We start from the raw sequence: 24,618 nt of genomic DNA on the forward strand, positions 1-24,618 counted from the left end.
GCCGCCCGGCCGCGGCCTAAGCCGCGGCGCGGGAGGAGGAGGAGGAGGAGGAGGAGGAGGAGGAGGAGGAGGAGGAGGAAGGCGGCGGGGCGATCCCGCTGCCCGGCCGGCCGGCGGTAGGCGGCGCCGCTGCTCGGCGCCTGCGCGGGAGGCGGCGGCGGGCGGTGAAGTTGGGCGAAGCGCAGCTGGTAACATGGTAGGCGGCGGGGCGGGGTGGGGGGGGGCACGGCGAGAAGCGGGGAGCGGGGACGGGTCGGAGGCGGGGGGGACCCCGGGCAGCCCCCGGCTGGCCGCCCCGTTAAGCGCAGCGGTCCCCAATTCCCCGCCCCGTTCCCCCCGTACCTCCTCCCGTCCTGGCACCGCGTCCCGAGCCCCGCTCCGGGGCACGGCGGGGGGCATGCGGGGACACCCCCCCCCCCCCACCCCCGCCCCCCACCTTCCCCGGTGTCCCTCCGGTGTCCCCCCGGTGCCGCCGGCAGGCAGCGGGGAAGGTGACCCGGGGCGGGCACGGAGCCGGCAGCCGCGTACCTTGCCCTTTTTTGGGCTGCGGGCGGACGCGCAACCCCCCCCCTCCGTGTCCGTCCCCCCGTCTGTCCCTCTGTCCGTCCCCCTGTCCGTCCCCCCCGGCCCCTCAGGTGTGGGGGTCATGGCTCTTTTGGGGTCCCCCCCCCCCGACCCCTGCTGGGTGCCCCCTGGCTCAGGGGTTTGGGTAGATGAGGGGTTAGTGAGGGGGGGCTCCGGTGTCTGGACCTTCGTCAGAAGTGAGGGGTTATTGAGGGGTTTCATCCCAAAACACGCTGCTGTTGTTGGTTTGCGGGGGGGGGGGGGGGGGGGCTCTTCTTACGCGAAAAGAAGCTTTGCGTTTTTCTGCTTGTATAAAATAGGAAAAGACCGCAGTCCCTATCTTGTTTGTGCCATGCGTTGCTTGTCCCAAGCCCGTCTGTAGGCTCCGTGTGCGTCCGAGAGATAAGGAGGAAACCCAGGGATGGCCCCGCGCTCGCGGCTTGCTGCTCTCCCAGCCAGCAGCAGCCTCCATCCCACTGATATTTAGGACACCCCTGAGCTGGTGTTCTCTGCTACACCCGGTGCTTTAGGCAGTAGTAAGCAGCTTTAGACAAATTTCTCAGATAACATGTCCCGGTCCAACAACTACGCTAAGCGTGGCTTAACAAAATCAGGTGGTGTCAAAACATGATAAAAAACAGAGACGGATTTAAGCTAGCTCCTTCTTCCAGCAGAATCGCGTTGACCGATGTCGACAGCAAGTCTGCTCCCTAGAAAATCCCTTCTCCCACCTCTTGTTTTTATTCCCATAAACTTGGGGGTGTTGTGGAGAGGTGGCTGCTGCAATTAGCTGTCATTAAGGGGGACCCCTTAGTGGTTCCTCGGTGCCACTACAACAGGCCGCTTTGCTGATTAATGTGCTAATAGTGCGAATAGCTTTTTCCAGAGAAAATTGAAGTTTTAGATCATGTTTACAGAAACTTTATAGACTCATTGCAGCATTCAGCAAACCCCTGGGGTGTCTGCTTCATTTTCTTTTGGTCTTATATCTTCTGATGGCACAAGTTAATAGTTCCTAACATAAAAATGTGAGAAATGTTTCTGACTTTCAGTTGATCGCTTAAAATGATTAAACTTTGCATTAGCGTTAGGAAAACCTTTAAGCAGATTTCTCACTTTCTCCATTCCCAAAGGACTTATACAGGATCTGAGAATCTGTGCATCAGGCCTGTGTGATTTCTTGTTTATGTGACCAATAGTCATATTTTCAGGATATAGCCGTGTTGTTATATGATGAAACTTGTGTTTGCTGATGTTACAGAGCAGAACAGAAAAGACTCTTGCGTATGTGAGCAGTAGAGCAGCATATAACTCTATTACTATCGGAATATTTTTTTGCTAAAAATGTACATATAGATGCTGTTGTTTCGATTTTCAGAAGAAAATGCTGTCTTTTTAACTGCAGAAGAACAAGGCTTTGTCTTCCTGTAATTCTGAAGTGAAAGTTATCATCAACGAGAAAACTAAACCCTTTTAAATATAGGCAGTAGTAGTAGAATGCTGAAACAAACTTCTGGATTAGCTTCATTGGCTTTCCTGCTTCTTTTGCATCCCAAAGCATAAGCTTAAATCGTCACAGAAGGACAAGGTCCGGCAGTTTATGGCCTTTACCCAGGCCGGGGAAAGGACTGCTATATACTGCTTAATGCAGAATGAGTGGAAACTAGAAGTGGCAACAGACAACTACTTCCAGAACCCAGACTTGTACTACAAAGAATCCATGAAAAATTCAGTAGACAAGAAGAAATTAGAACAATTGTATAATCGATACAAAGGTAAGGCTTGTTTTTTTTTTTTCTTGCTCTGGGTTGGGTTTTGTATGTTTTTTAAAATTTCTTTTGGGGTGATATTCCTATTCTTCCCTCTGCCATTCATAAGGTGTTTTAAGGAAAGATTGCTAACTTGTGCTTCTTACTCTCTATGTGGTAGTGAGGTAAGAATGAGAAAGGTCTTAAATGTTCTTAGTGTTCTGATACACAGCTTCCTTAGATATTCCTGTAGAGTTTAAAATAAATTCACAACAGAAAACTAAACCTTTTGTGAAGAAAATCTCAGCTACATGTGGTAGAAAGGAGAGTAGAGCTTATCATGGAACTGGCTTTATTGCTGGTAGCTGCTATTAAATATATCCGTGATACACTTCGTGTGGCAAAATAATAATACACGTGATTCCCGTACAAATATTTGGGGGAGTTAATTTAGTTCAAAGATGGTAGTATTTCTATACATTGAAATCAAAAGCATATCAGGTAACATTACGGCTAGAAGCCTGACTAAGCAGTAAAATGAGAAAACTCAAAAAGTAGTCTTGAAACTCCATCCTTAATTTATTCTCTATGCTTGCTTGTGACAGCAAAAATGATGCCTGTGTTCAGAGAGGCTTGGAGGGAAAACCACAGGGAAACAGATTAAAGGCAGGGTTGTTTCATTTGATTTTGGAGCATTGTTAAAAAGATAGGAAAAATAAAAGGAATAGATAGTCATGTAAGAACGTATATAAGAATGTACGTGATCAAGGTAACAGGGCTTTCTGAAATGCGGACATCTGATGTGAACGCACGCATTCTTTACTTGTTAATGCAGAGTGCGCTAGAAGCATCATTACCAGCCGCTGCTGAGATCCGTAAACCTTGTGTTTTAAAAAATGGACTCTTCAAAGTTAATCAGCTATGATTTTACATACTTTTCTAATTGTAGCATACAGCGTGCTTCATATATACTTCGTCCTGTTCTTACAGTAGTATTTCCACTTTTTTCTACTTTTCAAATCACACGCTCTATTTTAAATATAGACGCTCTTCAATATTTTGTTATAAGGTGGTAATGAATTGTGGGAGAGACAAAGAATCAGCAAAACTGTAGCATTTCCTCTGAGAAGGTGGAACAAGTTGGATTAATGAACCACTCTTTGTTTTTAATGTGTCTGTATCTCTTTCTCTCAGTCCTTTGCTTGATCTGTGCATGTCAGTCTTAGAGATTGTTGGGTCAAAAAATACCAATTCACAAATGCTGCCAAGAATATATAAATTCACGAATTCATTTCTTATTTATTTTTGTGAAAGAAAAGTCTGTTCAGTTATATGTCCGTGTTTTGGTTAGCAGCACACCTTTGCAGTTCTACTGCAAATCCCAGTAAAACTGTAAACTTAACAAAACTTTCGCAAGATTTGAGAGAAAGCAGAATTGATTAAGCACCTAGGGAAAGGTGCTTAGATGTAGCTTAAACTTCACATGGCCTCTCAACAAGATGGGATTCCTGTGTTCACTAGGGTTTATAGAATTACTACATACATTGCACTATATTTGAAATCTGAGATGAGAGGTCTTCCGTTTGCTGTGCCTTCTTGGTGGTAGTTGTCGTATCTGTTTATCCAGCAGCTTTATCAAAAAAACAAATTCATTTTTGTTCCCAGTCACCTGGATGACATGCAGCATGATAAGGATGTCCTTGTTGAAGTCCATGAAAATGTTTCCATTGATTTTAAAACACACACTTTTTGCCTTCATATCTTCAATTATTCCCAAATTATACAAAAAAGGCACCTTGTCACAGAACTAGATCTGCCACGTAGTAGAATTGTTACTTGTTATTCCTGCTCAAAAGTCCATAATAATTCTTTGTGTAATGGGTATCAATCTTTGCTAAATTAACTTTCCCTTTTTAGTATGTTTGCCACTGTAGCTGTGTCTGGAAAAGAGAAAGGTATCTTATGTTAACAAAACAAAAAAAATGTTTCTTAAACCGGATTTTTGATCAGTCATAGAATAAGGACTTAAAAAGTAGTGTAGTTGAAAATCTTACCAGTTTAAGGGTTTAATTTTTTACGTTTACTCGAGGGATACCTCGAGTAAAGTCTTGAGAACTAAAGGTGTAATTTTTAGTGTTTTTTTTTAAAGAGATAGAATTCTGTTACAGTTACAGCATTGTTACCAACCCTGACATTCAGGTAGTTACGAAGTGTGGCGCTGATCTTAAAAAGGTCCTTACTACTACTGAAACATAACATTTTCTAAGTTGTATTGTTTATCAAAAGCCACTGGTGTGCTGAGGCATCGTTTGAGCAATGCTGTGGTGATTTTCCAGGCTTACAATTAAAAACCAACAATATTTCAGTGTACACTTGTAGTGAATTCTCATCTGCCACTATCAGGAAAAAATCTCTGGCGTTGTTTGGTAAGTTTTAATTTGTTTTTTTTTAAGTTAGCTATATGCTAACCAATAAATATATTGTGCAGTTGGATGTACTTATCAGCCTTGCTGCTTTGTCGATTCAGTCAGGCATTTCTTCCTGTAAATTTGGATCTTGCATGGAGCATTGTGGAGAGAAGACAAAACTGCTTTGTTAAAGTTAGCTGATAAATTCAGGAAAAAGTTGCAAGCCAATTCTTAGGGAAGTTTGCAGAATACTTGATCTACCTACCGAATAAGTAGATTTCAAGTGAAGCTTGTGTAAAACTGAAGACCTGTGATATGCAGCATATCACAGCTGTGCTGATGACTTTTGGTAAATATTCTTATGAATAATTATAATTCTTCTCTTTGTGTTTTGAATTGCAGACCCACAAGATGAAAATAAAATTGGCATTGATGGGATTCAGCAGTTCTGTGATGATTTAAGCCTGGATCCTGCCAGTATCAGTGTTCTGGTTGTAGCATGGAAGTTCAGGGCAGCTACTCAGTGTGAATTTAGTAAAAAGGAATTTGTAGATGGCATGACAGAGCTGGGGTGAGTATCAGTTTCTTCATGGTTCAAAATGTAATGTGCTCAATTTCTGATTAAAATATTTATAATTAAATCAAGTGTGAAGCTTTGAAAAGCTGGTAATGATGGTGCCAAGCTTAACAGGTGCTCAAGGCCTGTAGTGTCCAGTCTTCTGTAAACTGGTGCTTTACTGCAAAACATTAACAGCCTCGGTAAGGTAGAAGCAAAATAATTCCTAACAGTACAGCAAGATATGCTGATCTTTTCATGTAACTTACATAAATACATGTATGATTGTGTTACGGTTTTGTTGGACCCTGTGCTGTTAACAGATGAACATCACTGGAGAAGTTTCAAAAAAATTGTCAGCATTGAGAAGAAATAGGACAGCAGAAAAGAACTTTTAGTTCGTTATCTTATCACCACCAAATGGAACTCTTCCTTTTTACCAGTTTTACAAAATGCAGTTTTCTTTTATTGCCTTCTATGCTAGATACTTAATTTGTATAGAATATCTCTAAGGAATGGAAATAAAAATGAGAATATTAGTGGTAGAAAAAGTTACTTGCTCCGACTCTGACATAACTGATAAAAGATTTTTTTTTTCCTTCCTGAATTATTGAACTGTTCTGGAGAGTAGACCGAGGTTAAAACTTGTTGCTCCTGTTTAGCAATAAAATCACCAGTTTAGCATTTATCACCATAAATTAATATTTTATGTATAATTCTGTAGAAGAAGTATAGTATTACTTAGGTGTATCATTTTGACCCTTATATATACATGTATTTTTTTAACAGATCGCATTAGGTAAGCGGGGAATTACAGTTTATTGCGCATACTTTTTGTTGTTAAATAAACTTTGGTTTAGAATGACACTTTATTAATACCTTTCTACAGTAGGGCAACTTATAGCAAATGTAGTAGTTTCTTGAGCAGGGGTCCTAGCAGTCTGTTGTTACTGACCTCATCAGTTATTGACTTGTGTCTAAGCTTTACTTTTTAGGTAAGGATATTCAGAAAATGATAAAAAGATCTTTTAACATCATCTGAACTCCACTGCTTTATTTTGTTCCTTTCAACCTGGCTTTTGGATAGGTTCTGAATAATTACGACTGTCTAGCCATAGAGAACACTCGAGCAGTCATGCTGTTATATTGAAGGCTGCCAGCATTATTTGATATAACTGATTTAAAAATAAAAATAAAAAGATTTTGGTAATCCTCCTGTGGTTTCTGGCTTGGATATTGTTTTGTAACTTTATTGTCATGTTGATCATATATCCTCATGACATTCCAAGGTACGTCTCACAGAGGTCTGTGAATTTTACCTCTTTGTGCATTTTAGAGTTCTTGGAAGCATAATCTGGTTATACCTGCTTGCCACTGGTATGCTGCTTATTGATAACTTGGAATGCTTTTTGTTACATACAGGATGTGCAACGTCTGTGTTCTGTTAGCATTGAACACAGGTTAAGATTTGAATGAAAAGACATTCCTTGAGGCTTAGTCCACATAGCACTTTCAGGGTGTGAATGGGAAGCAGAAGGAAGGCATGTTAAGTGTTCTATTGTTAGGTAGATCATGTCCCCAGGAAACTGAAGCTCTCAGTTGAAAACTTGGCAAAATTCCTCATCTTTCCTCTACCAGGTACTGTCGGAGACAGAGGTTTTTTTGTTTTGTTTTTTTTTAAATCTGTAACATGCAAGGCATCTAGAACGACATCTGCATTGTATGGATTTTTCTATAGCCATCCATTCTTTAATAAAATCGTTATTGAAGCTTTAAAATAAATGCAATCATTTAGGTACTGAGAAATTTTATCGGCAAGATTTTTTGAAACCGGTTTCCGTCTCTTTGAGTTTCAAGGTGCAGTTCAGAGTATTGGTAATATCCTGTAAATCTTGAATATGCATTTGATTCCTTGATGTAGGGAAAACCCTTTTTCTTTTAAAATTGCATCTTGTCGGGTCATACACTTTCACAGGAAATACTTCAGTTGTGGTAAGGGACGTGTTTCTGCTAGAATCTCAGTAATTTGATTCCATCTTAGCTTACCTGTGCCAAGCTGTTAAACAGTTTGTCAGCCTTCAAAGTGTTGTCAAAGGCTCATTTTTTTTCCCAGGTTTTATCTGTAGATGTACAGTGGTGACAAGCAGATGTTTGCAAATAGTTCATTTTGTTGGAAAATCCTCTAACATTGAGATTAGCTGTAAACATAGCACACAGTTCTTCATTTATGTAGAACAGGGAATAAATAAAGTGTAATTAGATTAAAACAAAAAGCTTATATTACAACAGCTATGAAAGGGAAGGATTATAAAGGCTTGTATGTATTGTTCTACCTAAAAATGTTTAGTAAAGGATTGTCATATTTTTTAAAATTCTATCTTAAGAGACACTGTTTTTATCTTAACTACTGTTTTATTTTGCTCTGAAACTAAAAAAATCCCTTAATTATATATAATGTAATCTCTCTTGCAACAGGTGTGACACCACAGAAAAACTAAAAGCTCTATTGCCGCGACTGGAACAAGAACTGAAGGATCCAACGAAGTTCAAAGATTTTTATCAATTTACTTTCAACTTTGCTAAAAACCCTGGACAAAAAGGTTTAGGTAAGTAGAAAAAAAAAATCTACAGACAGTGAACTCAATTCCAAATGCTTCCAATAACATAGTTGTCTCATTGGCAAGTGCATAGTAAATTCATTATTGATTATTTTTTCCTGACTTTTCCTCTTTCCCCTCTTCTGTCAATTAATCTCTTCTTTAATGTCCCCTTGGTACAGGTAATTTAAAAGGGTTTTCTGCTAGCTTTGACATTATCTCTCTTCTTGTCAAAGGAAGCTCCTGCAGTTCTTAGACCCCTGACATCATTTTTTTTTTTTTTTTTAAATAAAGACTTAGCTAATGAGCTCCTTGTGTTTGTTTTGTTCAGAATAAAGCTGAAACAAAATCTCCATATCAGCTTGAAAAGAGGGAGAAAACTCTGGGCAAAAGATATTGTCCTTTCAAGAATTTTTAGCTTTCGCCCACAGTTTTTATGTAAAGTTTCTAAAATAAATAATATGGATTTGGTTCAAAGCTAGTGAGCAGAAATAGGCATATGATTTATGAAGTATTACATTGTTATTGTCTCTAAAGTTTGAGATTGTCCCAGTCCATGTCTTGTATTGCTGGAGTGAAAAGGACATGTTAGTTAAATTCCAATATTTTATTCTCAAATCAAAAATCCCATTTTTATATTCAAATGAAAAATACCTGTAGTTTGGGAATAGATGGGAAAAATTGTAAGATAAAATTTCAAATATATGTCCACTTCCAAAAGACTCTGTCTTGTGTGTAGAACAGCATCATGTCATCATCACTGTACGCTTGTGCAATGGTTAAGAAGTATGTGGGTTGTTTGTTTTTTTGTTTTAAGCCTAGTCACTTTAATTGCGTGTCTACATTGCTTGGCAAGCATGTTTACAAATATTCTTTCTCAAAAATTGTTCAAAGAAGTGGGAAGGAGAAGCAGAATATTAATTTAGGCCTTCTCAAGCAGTAGTGTCTGTACCTCATTCTTTCTTGGGAATTACGTGGAGTAATAATCTCTTGTGTTTTCCAATGTCTTTTTTTAAACTGTGGACAGTTTTTAGTCAGTGTCCCATTTTCTTTATCTTTTGCAGCAATTTCTTCTTCTATTACATATGTCTTCCTTGCGTCACATGCCACCTTTCTAGACACAAATGAAATAGACCTGTAGAGGTTCTGTGGAGGTGGTTGGAGTTCAAGTTCATCAACTAGTTGTTCATTTTCTTGCTGCTGCATTAAAAAGCATAGCTCTATCAGACTGCAGGGAAAAAAAGTAGGTTGGTTACAGCTGAGGTTGGAATTTATGGGATACCTACAGAAATATTACAAATGGTTTCCTGTTTTAATTGGCTCACTTCCAACTTGAAACTCATGTACTTGGGAAATGGGACTCAAAAGCTTTTCACCTAAGTCTGTACAAAGAGAGAGGGGGAGGGAAGGCAGCCCAACCCAGATTATGGAACTGAATGTACTGTTTATTTGACATGAGGAGGAAAAAGGAAACTTAGTTGTGTTCCATTACTTCTGCTTATTTGGTATAGAAGCCCTTTCATTTATGTCTGTCTTCACTGTTTTGTAAGAATGGTACTTTTCAGCAATAAAATGCCAAAGTGCCTTCTTGCACTAAAAGTTGAAGTGTTAGCGGGATGAACTAAGCAGAGCAGAAAGAAAGCCAAGTGTAAAATATGCTATAGAAAGAGTTGATTGGAACCATTGCTGATTTCAGGTTTGAGGAATTTTAATAATTCTGCCAATACTTACTGTTCCTTAATTTCAAGTAGTGCTTAGTTCACAGTATTTTGAGGACATTTTGGTCAGACTACTTTTGGGGTTGTTAAGGTTATTCTAGATATTAAATAAATCTAATCAGGTTCTACCTATTTCAGCAGAGATACATACTTCTCTCTGGTGTGAACTTGGGCCACAATAGGTTGAGTAGAAAAGGGTGCTGAGCAAGCATATTGACTGATACGGTATTTTTTCAGTGCTTGAGGTCAGTGATAGCTTAGCCAAAGAAAAATTAACGCTGCATAGGTTTGCAGTTGGACTCTTTTCAAGGAACGCCATTGTGTTCAGTGGAGCGGAGAGAAAGAAGAAAAAAAAATACTGGTTGGTGTTTACTACATACTGTTTTCTGCTCTGATTGTTCTAAGGGTTATTCCTGTTCTTTGGGGGAAAAACAAAAACAAACACAAAAAAAAATAAAGACAAGAAACTAAGTAAAAGAATTTCAGACAGTTATCTTACAAGAGCATTTCTATGGGTTGAGAATGGTAGTCTCTTCAGCTACCCCTCATACAGGATGAGGTCCTTTCTTATTTTACATCATCTTCTCTATATATTCAATGTATTTTCTTCTATCTGTTCATCTTCCCTTCCTCTCTCCACAGCTGCATGGGGTTGTGTGGTAGTTGTGTCCCAGTGACTGCTGTCAAGGAGGTGCAGGAACATATCTCACTCGTACAAAGTGTGTTTCTCTCTTACTGACTTTGGAGCCTTGGCTCACGATGCTTTTATGAATTCAGTGCAGGCAGTTAAACAGAATGCACAACTTGATTTGTCACTAAATGAGCTGGTATAAACCTCGCCTAGGTCCTTTTACAGTGTAGATCTAGATCTCTTCTTCCTCCTCACATGCGTGTTAGATGATGTGCAATCCTGTGTAAATATAGGATGCTCCCAAGCAACTGTCCTAGCTGCCCGCCTTAATTTTTTTTTTCTGATGACATGCTACAGTAATAGTGTTTGCCTACAGACACTCACATTTGAATTATGACTTGAAGACTAAGAGGTCAGTAAGCTTATAGAAAGTAGAGATAAAAGTGAATAACGAAATTAAAATGACAAAAGGAATTATTTCCTGCCTGTCAGTTACAAAATATTTTAATGTGATTTTATTTTTTTGGAGGCTTAAAGTATCCAGCACTTTCTTTTTCTTTAACTACACTGGGACCTTAAATCACCGAGTCTCATAGCTGTTGCACTCATTGCTTAGGACAGTGATCTGTATGCTACAAGAGTATTATTTGATTCTCAGGAGTACACATGACCTATGAACACTCATATTTGAAAACTAAACAGGTTTGACATTGTGTCATTGACAAACACAAAATTCATATTTGTAGCAGATTATTAATAGCATAACATGTAAAAGATGATGTAATTAAAATGGTAGGATCCTCTGGGCTAAGTGCTATCACATTTTTTAACAGAAACAAAAAATGAGATGAGAGCTCGCCAGACGAATTTCTATGTGGAAAAAAAAAAAAAAAAAACTATTGCTTTTGTTTTAAGAAACAATAAGCAGCAGTTAATACTTTATTTTTTTCCCCATCTCCACCGAAGAACATCAGGAAATACAATGAATCACGGGTTCATTTTCAATATGCCTGGCAGCCTTTCAGTTTAAAAGGTAGAGAAACAATTGCTTAGTGCATTCCTTTGTGCCAGATAGGATCAAGTGCTACCAAAACAGTTCCTCACAGATGTTCTTCTACCCAAGCATTCAGTGGTGTGCTAGCAATGTATACCACCTTGCCTTCTTGGTTTCAGTAGTTATCTGCAAGATTTTAGATCTGTTAGCTGTAGTCCTCTGGCTGAAAAAGTTTGGAAGCTGCTGCCTTCGTTTAATAAGTTCTTAAATTTCTGACAACAGGTCTTGTACATCTGTGTCAATGCTTGCTCACGCTTATGGTTACTATTTTATATTGTTTTCTAGTGTACAAATTAAATCTATGTTCATGAGTTCTGAAGTTCAATACTTACACATCCAGAGTGAGTATGTAGAAAAATGTCACAGTTAGTAACAACTTCTTACATATTTGGCAGGTAAATGTCTTCCCTTGGTCTCTAGATTGAGTAAAGCCAACTACTTGAATAAATTATATCTTTCAACCCTCTGATCATGTATTTTTTCCATTGCAATCTAATTGATCTAACTTTCTCCTGTCTTGTAGTACCCAAATAAGTTAGACTTTTCATTTGCCTTAGGTACTTTGCTCCTTGTTTTACATCTCAGTATTAAGTTTGCTTATATTTCAACACTGATAATGTCAGCAGTTTGTGATCTATTACATTACTGGGTTTCTTCAGAACTGCAATGCACCCAGTTGATTCCAGTCTTCTGTTTCTGTAGTTGATTATTCCTACTAGCTGTATTACTTTGCATTCCTCCTTAGTGAAATCTTCCCCATTTACTTTCAAGAGCTTTTTTTCAATTTGTACAGATAACTTTGAATTCTAATCCTGTCTTCTAGCATGCTACACTTTTCCCAGGCTTTGTATAAGTTGCAGGTTTAACGAAGGTTTCCTTTGTTGTATCATCTGAGTTACTGAAGTGTTGGACAGTGTTAGATACAGGACTGACTCCTACGGACAAGTCATGTTCTCCCAGTTTGGCAGAGAACTACTGAAAATAAATTTGTGTGATCTCCTAGAACCTCCTTGGAGTCTCAGATATGGTAGGTAGCAGTTTGAGGCTGCTTCAGTGTGCTCTGAATTTGATCACATCTAGCTTCACTTTAACCATCAGTGCTTTTAGACTGAATTTCTATTTCTTTCTGGGGTTGCTGTCAGTTTTCAGTGAAGCTTTTTACCTGAGCATATCTTGGAGAAAAAGTAAATACATAGGTCCCAAACATTTCTCTTTTAGGAGATATCAGCAAGAGCTATAGTATCTTTCATTATACCAGCTGACATTTGTAAGGGTGGGAGTGGAAAGACCCAGAAGTTATTTTGGTGATGAAAAAGAAGAATTTTGATATCTGACATGGTCATCTTTGTGGTACAATGGATTTCACTGTAGGAAAGTGATTCTGTTTTTTTGTTGCAGTATTGTTTGTTTTATTCATTTTTAGAACAGCCTGTCTTCAGCTGCTTCTTTAATTTCTTCTTCTATAGTTCCACTCAGAAGTAGTGCAAGAAATTCTGCCTTTACATAATTAGATGTGAAGAATCCTCTCCAGTACATTCAGTTGCATCGATTCTGTCAGGCCCCAAACTAGGCAAATTGTTCAGTACATCAATATTAATTCCTAGCAACAGGACTGCCTTTTATAGGAGTCTCTTTTCCACGGCTCACCTGGTGATACTAGGGAATTTTTCTTTCTCTCCATAGTCTCATCTAACTTGAATATTCCATTTATTTTTATTCACTTAATATTGTCAAGTAGTTTGCTTCAGTCAGGCATATACTCTTTAAAAAAGAAGTGAAAAGTAGTACTAGTACCCCTAGGTGATAGCTTGTATAAGTAGTGAAATACAGGAAACAAAAGCATATTGCATGAGGTCTACCATGATTTCCTTTAAACAGAAAAACATGTTCTGATTAATGTTGCTTAGGACCCAGCTGTCAAGTCTCTGATACACCTGAATAGATTTGATTGTTGTCTGAGAGAAAGATGGATGTTTATGACTGTTAAGGCTACTGCCCTCTGAGTGGTAGATAGAACTCAGGAAGAAAGATAACAAGGTTTCGTGCAGCAATGCCATCTCGATGGCTGAATATTGGACCTGGCAGACATAATATTTGGATATATTAAGCTGCATCCGAGTGCTTTGTTCATATCTTTGAGATAATATAAAAAGTGCAGTTTATTAAGGTCCAATTTGCCAGGAAACTCACACACAGGATTATTATGAATAACTAGTTTTGCCTGTTTATCTGTTTTCTCATGGTCTTGCTAGTATATATGTTACAATAACTCTTAAGTTTTGCATGGTGCAGATTTGGAGAGGTTTATCTCACCTTCTACTCCCAAAGTTCAGCTTTTTCTACTGCAGTCTGAGTGAAATTTTGCATTCTGGCTCTTGCTTGGTAACTGTAGTAAAGACAGTATTACGGATCTTCAGTCATGTTGTGTGTAGAGCAGTTGAGATTTTTAAGGACACTGTTCAAGCTCAAAATAAGGCCTTAGCCCTATCTTTCTGACTTTTTTTGTTTTGTTTTTAAACCCGTTACTTATTGTGAGTCTCTTAATGGATCTCCCTTTGAGCCCCAACAAGATGTGTTCAAGAGATTCCTCATGCTCAGGACTTTTACTACAGTTTGTTTCAGCACAGTGGAGGAACTTAATGCGTTCCTTCATGGTCTTCGACTTCCTTTCAACATGGAGACAAAAAGCAGATTTGGTCCTTCGTCGCTCCTTTGTGGTCCCTTCGCCTACTTACTGGCTCAAAAGGTTGTGCTTCCTTCTCTCTGCCAGTTTCCTGGGATCAAGCAAGACATGATACATGAGGAGGGCATTCAGACTTGAATCAAATGTTACCTCAAGACCCGAAGAATGACTATCTTTGCATCCGGTATGTGGACTTCAAGGAGGTTGCATCTTCTATGAGCAGATGAGTATAACATGCTCTTTTTAATTGAAGCAACATCATCTTTAGCTTTCATCGTAGCGGTATCTGAAGTTTGAGATTCTTTGAACAGACACTTAGACAACAGGCAAGGTTATAATTTTTTTTCTTACTAGTTAAGAGGATTTCCTCCACTTTCAATGAAGATTGATCCATTTGTAGGGTACTTACAGGAGTGGGCAGATGAAGAAATTGAGGGAATTAAATGAATTTCATGTTTACTTTGGAAGAGGTCTGTGAATACCGTATTTCAGGTGTTTGAATAGCCTTGGTCTGTCTAAGTTTTATTGGTCCTTGTTTTATTTTTATTCCTTTTTTTTTTTTTGCATTCTGAAAATGCCACTAATTTAATATAAGTTTAGTATAAGACAGGGCGCTCTGATAAAAAGATGCCAATAGCAGCAGCAAAGGTGTGGCATAACTACCAGTTCTAGTAATGCCTTAACTCTTTTACTCATGTTAACTCTTAGTCATGTTTGGCTCTTGCTTAGGAAATGTATACCCAGTCCACTTTAAGTCATCTGTTGTAGCTTATTTGAACTGTGCATGGGGAGATTTGGAGAGATGTAGACAGTCTTAAAATCTTTAATCAGGTTTATTATCCTGCGCTCAAACTGATATTTAGATTACCTCCTTCTAAGCCAAGCTCACAGTCAGGAGCAGTTTATTTGCTTTTGTGCAGCTGATGCTCGAGATAACGAGCATGAAAGGTTCTGCATGAAATCAGCCTGCTATCAGTGAGATAGTTAATAAGCAGTCAGAGCCTGACTGATTCCTGCAGAGCTCTTCTGAAATCTGCATCCTGTGATTCACCACGCTTCCCTGTCCACCACAGAGATGTAATTCTGACACTGTGAATTGTGTCCGCTAACGTAGAGCACTGGGAAGCTCCTTGCTTACGGCTTTGCAGGGATGAACAGAGACAACTCAGTTGGATCCTGAGTCGAGCCACTTCCAGCGTTCACTTTGTACCCCTTCTCTATTTTTCCCCTTGTCTATTCCTTCTAGGGGGGGCTACTAATTGCAGATAAGGGATATTTTGCTTTAAACATTTGACAAATTGATGAAGGGTTTGCAGGTTGAGTCCTAATAGTATTTTCTTGCTATTTTGCTTTGTAGATTTTATTTGTATGTAGAAAAAAAATGTTCTGATTAGGAAAGAAACTAATTTTTGTGTCCATATCCTTAGTAATGTGGAGGCCTAAGAAGACTCTTAAAATCATTCAGAGATGAGGAAACAAGGAGTCAAGTAACTCACTGAATCTTGCAAGTATTCCTTTGATGTCTTTTGGTGAGGGTAGTGTGATAGTCCAATTCTTTAGACTCACACCGGTTTCCACTGTTCCCACATCTGCACCAGTTTCTGCGCTGTGTCCATGAATTTTATTGAAACCAAGTAATTATTCATACAATGCAGTTTGGTTTAGCTTTATAAAAGTATGATATTTGCCTGTGACCACAGTGCATGAACAAGAGGGAAGAGATCAAAGAATATCAACCCAATGATCCATCCTGTAGGGGAGATTACAGGATTTTAAAGAAAACATCTGAAGTTCCGTCTCTTACAAAGGTTAAATATACTATTATAAGTCAATTGAATGATAAAAGAGATTTGTCTTGCACCTGTCCAGATTAAATTTTTATGCTGTTTTGGGTACAATAGTTTGCTGGCTACTTTTGTTTTCGAATCTGTAAAGTAAGGTTCAGTTAATGCACTGAGGAGAGAGAGCCTCAAACAAAGACATTTTCATTTCATTTTTTTTTTTAATTCTTTATTAACTGATCTAATAAAAGTAACTCTTTCCTACTACAAGCTTTGTTACATTCTTTGCTAATTTTTTGTTTTGTGGCTGTAGGTGGACTGGGAAGCACTGCCTGATACTTCCTGGTGTAAAAAATCCTACCCTTGTAGTTTGAGAGAGTACTCTGAGTGAGCACTGAGGCTTTTAACAAGCTGCTCAACCTCTTTCATAGGGATGACTTGTGTAATTTAGCAAAGCTTTACAGTGTTGATAAGAAGGTTAAACGTCAGCAGAGGAAGAAGGCAGCAATACCAGTACAATCAGTTAATCTCAAGAGAGGAAATCAAGATAAATGATTTATTTCCAAGCTCTAAAAGATGCTACACTCTACTATCATAATGTGCAGAACCTAGTCAGCATGCTAACTATGGATTTTAAGGGCAACAGTGACAAATACTGAAGTATTCTTATAAATAACTTAAAGATCTTAATATGTACTTGGGAGACTAATGTAATACTGTTTTTTTTTTTTCTCTGGAGTTATGTCAGTAATTTAAATTAATTAGATTTAGTATTCTGACAGCATCAAACATGACTGCATAAACAGCTCTGTTGGTAGGGCAATCTGAGAGAGCTGGAAAGCTCTGCTTGGCAGAGGATGACAAGTGAGTGCTGCAGTCCCAGAGAGCTGTTTTGGCGCAGCAGGTCTAAATGAACTTAATTTCATGTTCCTCGTAAATCCTCCTCTCCAGTCAGTTCCTTGCTGTCTGTTGATTTATCAGTTTTCTCGCTTCCTTGATTACTTGTGTGCAGTGACTTCATTCCCCGTGTCCAAAATCATAGCAAAGGCACAAGTAACTTCATTTAATTTCTATCTTTAATTTCTGAAATTTTTATTAACAAAATAAGCATTCAATCTAACCTTGAAGGTAGATACAAGCTATTTAGCTGGTAGCCTATTTCTCCTGTATTAATTGTGCTAATTTATTTCCACTTTTTAAGCTTTCTGTTCAATGAGGGTAGAAAAGGCTGAGGTTTTCATCTTCTTAACAAATTTAGGATGTGTTTTATTGTTTCAGAATAGATCATGCTGCTTGCAAGATCGTTTATTTCTGACTGTGAAAATAAATGTAAATCTTTTAAATAGTGTAAAAACAGTATAAATAAAAGGAGTTCCTAACATTTCGAATTAAAGATAAAACACTAAAATGTACTAAAGCATGTTTACTGTAATAACCACTATTACAGCAAAATAACGTTTGAAATAATTAAAGTATTACCTTACTATCCTTTTCCTTCTTCTTGAATTCTAGTTTTACTTTGATTTTTTTTGATATTTTTAATAATTTTAGCTTTGATAATTTTAAATAACTGATATCACTTGTAGGTGATTCAATTAGTTCTCAGGGTTTCACTACAGAAAGCTATAGAGATGCTGTATTGTGTACCTAGACTAGGTATCCAGAAAGCCAAACATCTCGATAATGAAGCTTTGTTTCAGTGTATGCAAACTCTTTAGTACTAAAGGTCTGCGTGACATGCAACATGTACACGAATTGGTCCTTGCTTAGACATTAGTTTCCAGAGGTTTGTGCATCTGTCTTTACCTTTCCATTTCTAAAATTTGCATCGTTAGTATATAACATGGGAAGCATATTTTTTGGTACAAAATCAGCATACTTTTTATAATTATTTTATTTGTAATTGATGCTTTTGTAACTGTGCAGCATTGAGATGGATGTTCCTAATAGTGCATAAGAAATCTGTGCCTTGCCAAAGCATCTTTCTGCAGGGATGCAGAACTCAGCGCATGAGGCCAGAGGTGTTGGGCAGCCTCCCTCCCTCCCTGGAGGCATTTGAAAGCCACCCAGACATGGGCCTGGGCAAGTGGCTCTGGGTGGCCCTGCTGGAGCAGGCGTTGGACCAGGTGGCCTCCAGAGGCATCTGCCAACCTCAGCCATCCTGTGATCCTGTGAAGGCTTTTTTCTTTCTTTTGATGTTTTTGTTTTAGTCTTTTAATGCTGTGCTCATTGTAGCAGCTGCACTCCACAGCATTACAGTTTATTGATACTGCTATCAGCAGCCTAATGAAGAACTGCAACTCTGTGAGACTAAGCCCTCCCTCGACAGCAGAAGAATCCAGTTTTCTGTCCTCCAGGACTCAGGTTTTCAATCTCGATAGAGAAATGTCATCAAACAAAACCGTTTGTAGCCATATCCCTTGACAGCATGGCACACCTAAAGGCCCGGTTTCCCCAAATACTGTTAAGATTGCATAAACTAGCACCGTTACCAAGAGTGATAGTCCCATCTAGTCCATTTGTTCCAATATCTCTTCTTTGTATCGGTTCATGGGTTTGTGTGATTGCTATGAACCAGATAAGGAAGATCTACTTTTCTTTTGTTAAATTTATTTTTCGTATCTTCCCCTGAGCTAATTTTATCTAGGATCAAGGCTTCCTTCTCTTTTAATTATGTGTGGCCTTCAGTTAATTATGCTGAACAACAAAGGAGGAGTAGGACAGATATGCTTTTTTCAAAGCCTTTCAAAGCTGGCATAGTTTGAATTTAGTTGGGTTTGCCTCAATCTCAGCCTTTACCTTACTGTGCATGCGGTACAAGTCCCCATCCCGACAAGGATGTGCTGTTACTGTAAGTCACAACAACCAACTCCTGCATCTCTGCAGGAGAACCAGTTGGCACACAGGTGTAAAGTATTCCACAGGTGTCAGATTAATTAAAATAGTATTTTATTTACATTGTGTTGAATATAATGTTGCAGCAATCAGGTTTATTTTAACATACTGCTAAATATGATGCTGCAAATACCCAAATAAACCAAAGAAGTGTTGCATCTTCTTTCCTTTTCAACGTTTTTGCAGTACCTCTAACCATCTTCGCTTCCCTGCCTGTACCTTCTTCCATTTTCCAAGGAGTATTTCATCTGAAATATAAAAACTCTTGTGCTGTAAAACTGTTTTTCATCAAAGTGAGTTTTGCTTAATGCTTGCCAATGCTTACAAGATCAGCTTGGAAAAGTTGAGGCTTCATAATGAAACCTGAGTGAATGGGATCAAAGCCAGTCGCTTCACGGTGAAGTTTAGAAACCCTTAAGATTATGCGAGTTTCTCCCTTCCCACTTCTTTTGCTTTTCATTTGGGATAACAGATATGAATAATTAATTTGCATACCTAAGCAGCAAGTAAAGACTATTAAATAGCATTTTCTGTGGAAAGTGAGCACATTGGCAAAGACATCTGACTTTGGTAGGCCTGAAGAAAGTTTATTAGGACATAAAATTTTGTGCTCCGATCATACGAGAACAAACACCTGAAACACTGGCTCCATATAGCTGGGTATTAGATGTACAGCAATTGTCCGCATCATCTTAACTGCTGTGCTTAACTTTGGGCCCCAGCCCTCCGTCATACAGACTCTAGGGAACTGGATGTGTTGAGAAACATGATTTCAGGTGGCGCAGTGGCTTTAGGTTTGTAATAGGATATGCGCAGTTCCAAGCACCACACCCCTCTCTTGTAGGTAGGTCAGCCTTCCTCCTCGTCTTCTATGATAACCCTTTCTGTTAAGTTTCATATTTGGTTTGTGCTTAACCTACAGTGAAAGCAAAAACTAAATCCTTTTGTGGTTTAAGAAAGGATGTGCCTTTATTTTGCTGGTGCACAGCAGTGTGCATGCACCACTGTATTTAGTGGTGTTATGGGTGGGACCAGGGACAGAAGTGGTTAGCTATTGTGGATTGCTGAGATGAAACAGACCTTCAAGAAAATTTTATTTCTACCCTAGTGCTGTATCTAATACTGTTGTTACTGTTCTGCTTGAATTTGTGGCAGTGCTGCATCCTCCTCTTGGCATGCATGAGCTGAACTTTGTTCCTAGATCACTCGTCGTGGTGTGGAATAAGATCTGCTTTCTTGGTCTTACATTTTCAGTTCTGGGTGTAGGGGTTTTTCTTCTACAATCACTTATGAGAAGATTATATTGCTGTAAGGGGTGTTGTAGAATTACACACAGACAATTCTTTTTTTATTCCCTCTTGTCCTTAAATTCCCTTTCAAGTCAGGTGTGTCTAAAATGTGGTAAATAAACAGTAGTTGGCACCTGCAGACTTGAATGTTTGGGTTTCTATTAATATTTGCCTTCTTTTTATGGGTGTGTTCTTTAAGTTTGTGGCAGGGTTATTGATGACTATTGTGTTTTGTTTCTAGACTGAGTGACTTTAATCCTGCACTGTTGGGTGGTGACAAAGAGACTTTAATCTTTATGGCTGTAACGTTCAATATGCAATTTTTACCATTACTGCTTGTCTTCTGCCTCTTGGGTTACTACAGAGAGCAGTTCTTGGTAACGACTGTAAGAATTTCAAAAGAATGTAATAAATTTGTATCTTAATATACTGGATGTAGCCTTAATTGTTTAACCATAACAGTTTTATTGCATATAATATGCTGTGATATTAAATGTTTTGCTTTGTCTCTTGCAGATCTAGAAATGGCAATTGCATATTGGAATTTAGTCTTGTCAGGAAGATTTAAGTTTCTAGATCTTTGGAATAAATTCTTGTTGGTAAGTACGTACTTTCTTTCCCATCTTAGTCCACAGTAGTCTGACTTCTATGATGCTGTGCTTACAATAAAGAAAAAGACAGGACCTATGAATACTTCCCTTTAATTTTTTTGAAGACTGATATAAGGTAGTCTTAAATCAAGCCAAATTAAATCATCTTTGTATAGTTTTCTAATTGAGGAGAAAGCAAACAGATGTAGCAAAACAATAGTGCGTTCTGCTTGCACAGTCCCACTTTACCCACTTTAAGAAAGCTTCTGCATGAACTGAAGCCATAATTGTAGATTGAACCTATGTTGTCTTTATTCTCAAGACAGCTGTGATTGTTGTGAGCCATGTATTTTACCATGCTCTGCCTTTGGTGGTATTAATGCATAAATTGTGTCTTTTTAAAAAGTCAATTCTGTTATGACTGACTTAACCTGCGAGATGACTTTTTAGTGAAAGTTTTTGTCCAAGTAATTATTCTGACTCATTTTTTAGATAATAGTTGTGAACTTATCTTGATAGTTTTGTGTTACCAGTGCAATTCTGTGGGCAGTGGAGTAAAGATGCATAAATTAAACTTTAGAAATCACAAAATATTCTTATTAAAGAGCCAATTGATTCATCCATATTCCTACATTTGCATTTCTATATGCTATCCAAAAAAAAATGTATATAATGTATAATTCATCTTTAGTTTTCAATTTAACTTTGTAGTTTAGGAGAATAAGTCTTTTCTATATTTATATATTTTTAAGTGTATGCTTTTAGAATATTTTCTTTTTCTGAAGTTTTTGGACAGTATATTTATTTTATTCACTGACTGTGTGTACCAGTTTCGTCAAGAGAATTTGTGAAAACATTTCAGATTTTAACTGCCTTAATTCACTTAACACTTAAAACATCAAAATACAACATCCTACTAGGCTGTGATCAAGTTTGTTACAACAAACTGTTCTACAGGTCTCTGCTTCAAGCAGTAGTCTAGAAGATATGGTATAGTGTCTTATTTTTCTACAAGTATTTAACCTGAACCTAAACATTAGAACCTAAACATTAGAAAAAATGTTTACATGAAAAAAATTCAACCTAAGAAAACAGCAAGCTAGGACTCTTTAGGGTGTGTTCTTGTTTTTCTTTTTCTGGAACCTTTTCCAGAATATTTGCTTGTTGTATCTTGGCTGCAAAAAATGTGGTATTTCTCTTGAGTAAGAGTGCGTTAGTTGTTGTGGTGGATGTCAACCTCATTTTGATCAAGTTCCAGGTTTTTAGAAATGCAGTTTGTTCCTCTCAATATTTCAGAGTGTTAATGCTTAAACACACGCACACACACACACCAAACAACAACAACAAAAAGAAACACACTAATTCTTTACATGCAATTACAACTTCTTGCTGAAAACCAGATCTAGGCATCAGGACTGACACTGAATTCCTGATTAGTCACCTCTGTTGTCTTCAAGTACTATAGCAGTATCAACAGATGAGGTGAGCTCTAGGTAGTCTGACCTAGTCCTACAGCTCAAAACTGCTTCAAGTTGTGTTTCCCCATGTATATTTCTGCTGATTTCCTTTACGGCAGCTGCGGTGCTTTATTGACCGTCTTTTATGAACTGTTTCTGCTTGGTAAGCTGGCAGAAGACAGATCCAGCAAAAGCTGAGTGTTTTCCTCCAGGTTAATCAGTTGGCTTCCCAAGGGGTAAGATGAGTGCCAGGGCTGGTTTGGGTTGTTCTGCAGGACCATGTGGTGTGGAGGGATGGAAGTGAAGAGAAGGTGGCAGGCTATGACCAGATCCTTGACCCTGCTGACCGAGTTAGGGCCAGTACAGGGGAGAGGAGCAAGAACTTACAGCAATGAACAGGGTTGAGAGGGAGAAATGACAATGGGAGGGCTGAATAAAAGCTGAAAGAATGCCAACTAGTACTGAAACCTTTTGGGGTGCTGTTCAAACTGGCCGGGCTGGAAACTGTTCCGTGTGAATGAGGCAAAAGGAGCATACCTGAAATCAGAGTAGGAGGTCATATGGGAGAATAGGAGGAAGTGGGGAAAAGGAGACTGGAGAAAACAAGTGGAGCAAATGCAGATGTTACACAATGGTGAAGGAGAGAATAGTTTGAGAGGCTGAGATGTTGGATCCAGAAGGTAGTCTGGGAGTGAGAAGAGGAAAACGGGTGCAAATATAACCAGCGGGTTGAAACAAACTGTGTAAGGGTGGGTAAAAAGGGCTCGAGTTGAAACAGTTGGACACTAAGATCCATCATGTAGAAGTATAAAAGTACATTTGTTTTATTCTTTACCGTAGCGAGTTAGGAACACATACCCTAAAAGCAAAAAGTAGAACAAACGAAATATCAGAAACTTCCATTTTTTTGCATCCTTTAGTAGTAGTTTATTTTATAGTTTTCTTTGGAAGCATTCAACTTTTAAAAATAAATAATGTAAAATATCTGCTTCTGTATATGTCAAAATAAAGTACTGCCATACTACCATGGAATTTGAAAATAGTTTGTATTAAACAGTACCATTTTTCTTCCTCTGCAGGAACATCATAAAAGATCAATTCCAAAAGATACTTGGAATCTTCTGTTAGATTTTGGAAATATGATTGCAGATGATATGTCCAACTACGATGAAGAAGGTAAGCAGTACTTGAATTATCTTCAAAAGTTGGTACAGCAGAACTGAAATACTACTATAAATGAACATCAGGACATGCTGAAGCCTTGTGTTTCAATTTCTTACATGTAGAGGTTTAGCTGCAAATTTAGGGTAACATACTTGTTGCCAAAACTAATGATAAGAAGTTTGTCGTAACATGTAGATGGAATTAAAGATACTGTCACACAGTGATACAGCCCATGCTATTTGAACCTGTTATGCTACAAGAGTCACAGTAGAACTGTGTTTTTGTACCAAAAGTGCTGCTAAATGCAAGGCTAAACATTTTTTTCCACTTGCAAGAATGCCTACATAAGCTTTTTTTTTAAATTAACCTAAAAGAAACGTACACCGTCACTAATCTTACAAATCCTACTTTGGAATGGCTGTGTACAGAAATATTTACTGGGTTATGAATGACTAATAGAAATGACATGATTTTTCTATCAACTAATGTTTATAAACTTTGTAGCATGCATTACGCTTTAAATACGTTTTGCTTGTACTAAAAACTGTTGCTGCAAGAAGAGATGCAATGTTTCTTTTTACTATTTAGGAGCTTTTTTCTAGTGTTTTTCATGTCATGCATGTTTCAGGTCAGAAATGAGGAGCCATTTCTTCTCAGAAAGAGCAGTCAGGCACTGGGACGGGTTGCCCAGGGAGGTGGTGGAGTCACCGTCCCTGGGGGTGTTCAAGGAGAGGTTGGACGTGGTGCTTAGGGACATGGTTCAGTGGGTGACATTGGTGGTAGGGGGGTGGTTGGACCAGGTGATCTTAGAGGGCTCTTCCAACCTTAATGATTTTATGATTCTAAAGCTAATCCAGGCCAGAAAAGTCAGTGACCTTCTGATCCTTTTTATTTAGAGACTGCACCAACTTACTGCTAATAATGATACATTAATTTCTGAACTGCTTGACTTCTCTTTAGGAGCGTGGCCTGTTCTTATAGATGATTTTGTGGAATATGCACGACCTGTAGTCACAGGAGGAAAGCGTAAAACTTCCTAACCCGAGACTTGATGTGGACTAAATGCACAGTCTGAACTGCATTAGATAACGAAGACTTGTTGGCTGATAACTGTGCACATTGTTGCTGGTTTCGGTGGTCGTGATGAGATTCCGGAGACAACGCAGAAATTCCTCCGTTCTGTCTGAAGAAAATGATGGCTGACTCGTGGACATTTCATGAACAAACTCCAGAAGATAGTCCAGGCTGTTTGTAGGCTATTGGCTTCAATTATTGTACTGGTTGTATCATATAGGATGTAGATTTTGCATGATTTTATACTTTGGAGAAGTTTAACTAGAGGCCATTTTATTAAAGTTTTGACAGCACAGCATGCCATTGAGTTCATGATCCAAAGTGAACACCAGCAGTTAAATAAATAAAACTGTATTATACTGTACTTATATGAAAAGCAGTATTTGTGGTATATAAATTAAATCCCTAA

The 24,618-nt window shown here is 38.4% G+C and overlaps 1 protein-coding gene across 1 annotated transcript; it reads left to right on the forward strand.

Annotated features, from left to right (window-relative positions):
- Window positions 1-71: 71 nt before the first annotated feature.
- DCUN1D2 (defective in cullin neddylation 1 domain containing 2) lies at window positions 72-24,618 on the forward strand. The gene is made up of 7 exons (XM_040556619.1): window positions 72-196; window positions 2,123-2,339; window positions 5,123-5,291; window positions 7,752-7,882; window positions 20,441-20,523; window positions 23,051-23,147; window positions 24,096-24,618. The coding sequence occupies exons 1-7, from the start codon at window positions 194-196 to the stop codon at window positions 24,173-24,175; spliced, it is 780 nt and encodes a 259-aa protein (XP_040412553.1). The 5' UTR covers window positions 72-193; the 3' UTR covers window positions 24,176-24,618.

This window comes from Cygnus olor, chromosome 1 (assembly GCF_009769625.2).
Source record: "Cygnus olor isolate bCygOlo1 chromosome 1, bCygOlo1.pri.v2, whole genome shotgun sequence".
Taxonomy (NCBI): domain Eukaryota; kingdom Metazoa; phylum Chordata; class Aves; order Anseriformes; family Anatidae; genus Cygnus; species Cygnus olor.

What these genes read in the sequence shown, in the direction of transcription:
- DCUN1D2 (XM_040556619.1), top strand. An exon ending in CCCTGGACAAAAAGGTTTAG is followed by an intron (nt 7,883 to 20,440) that starts GTAAGTAGAAAA and finishes TGTCTCTTGCAG; the next exon opens with ATCTAGAAATGGCAATTGCA. An exon ending in GTCCAACTACGATGAAGAAG is followed by an intron (nt 23,148 to 24,095) that starts GTAAGCAGTACT and finishes ACTTCTCTTTAG; the next exon opens with GAGCGTGGCCTGTTCTTATA.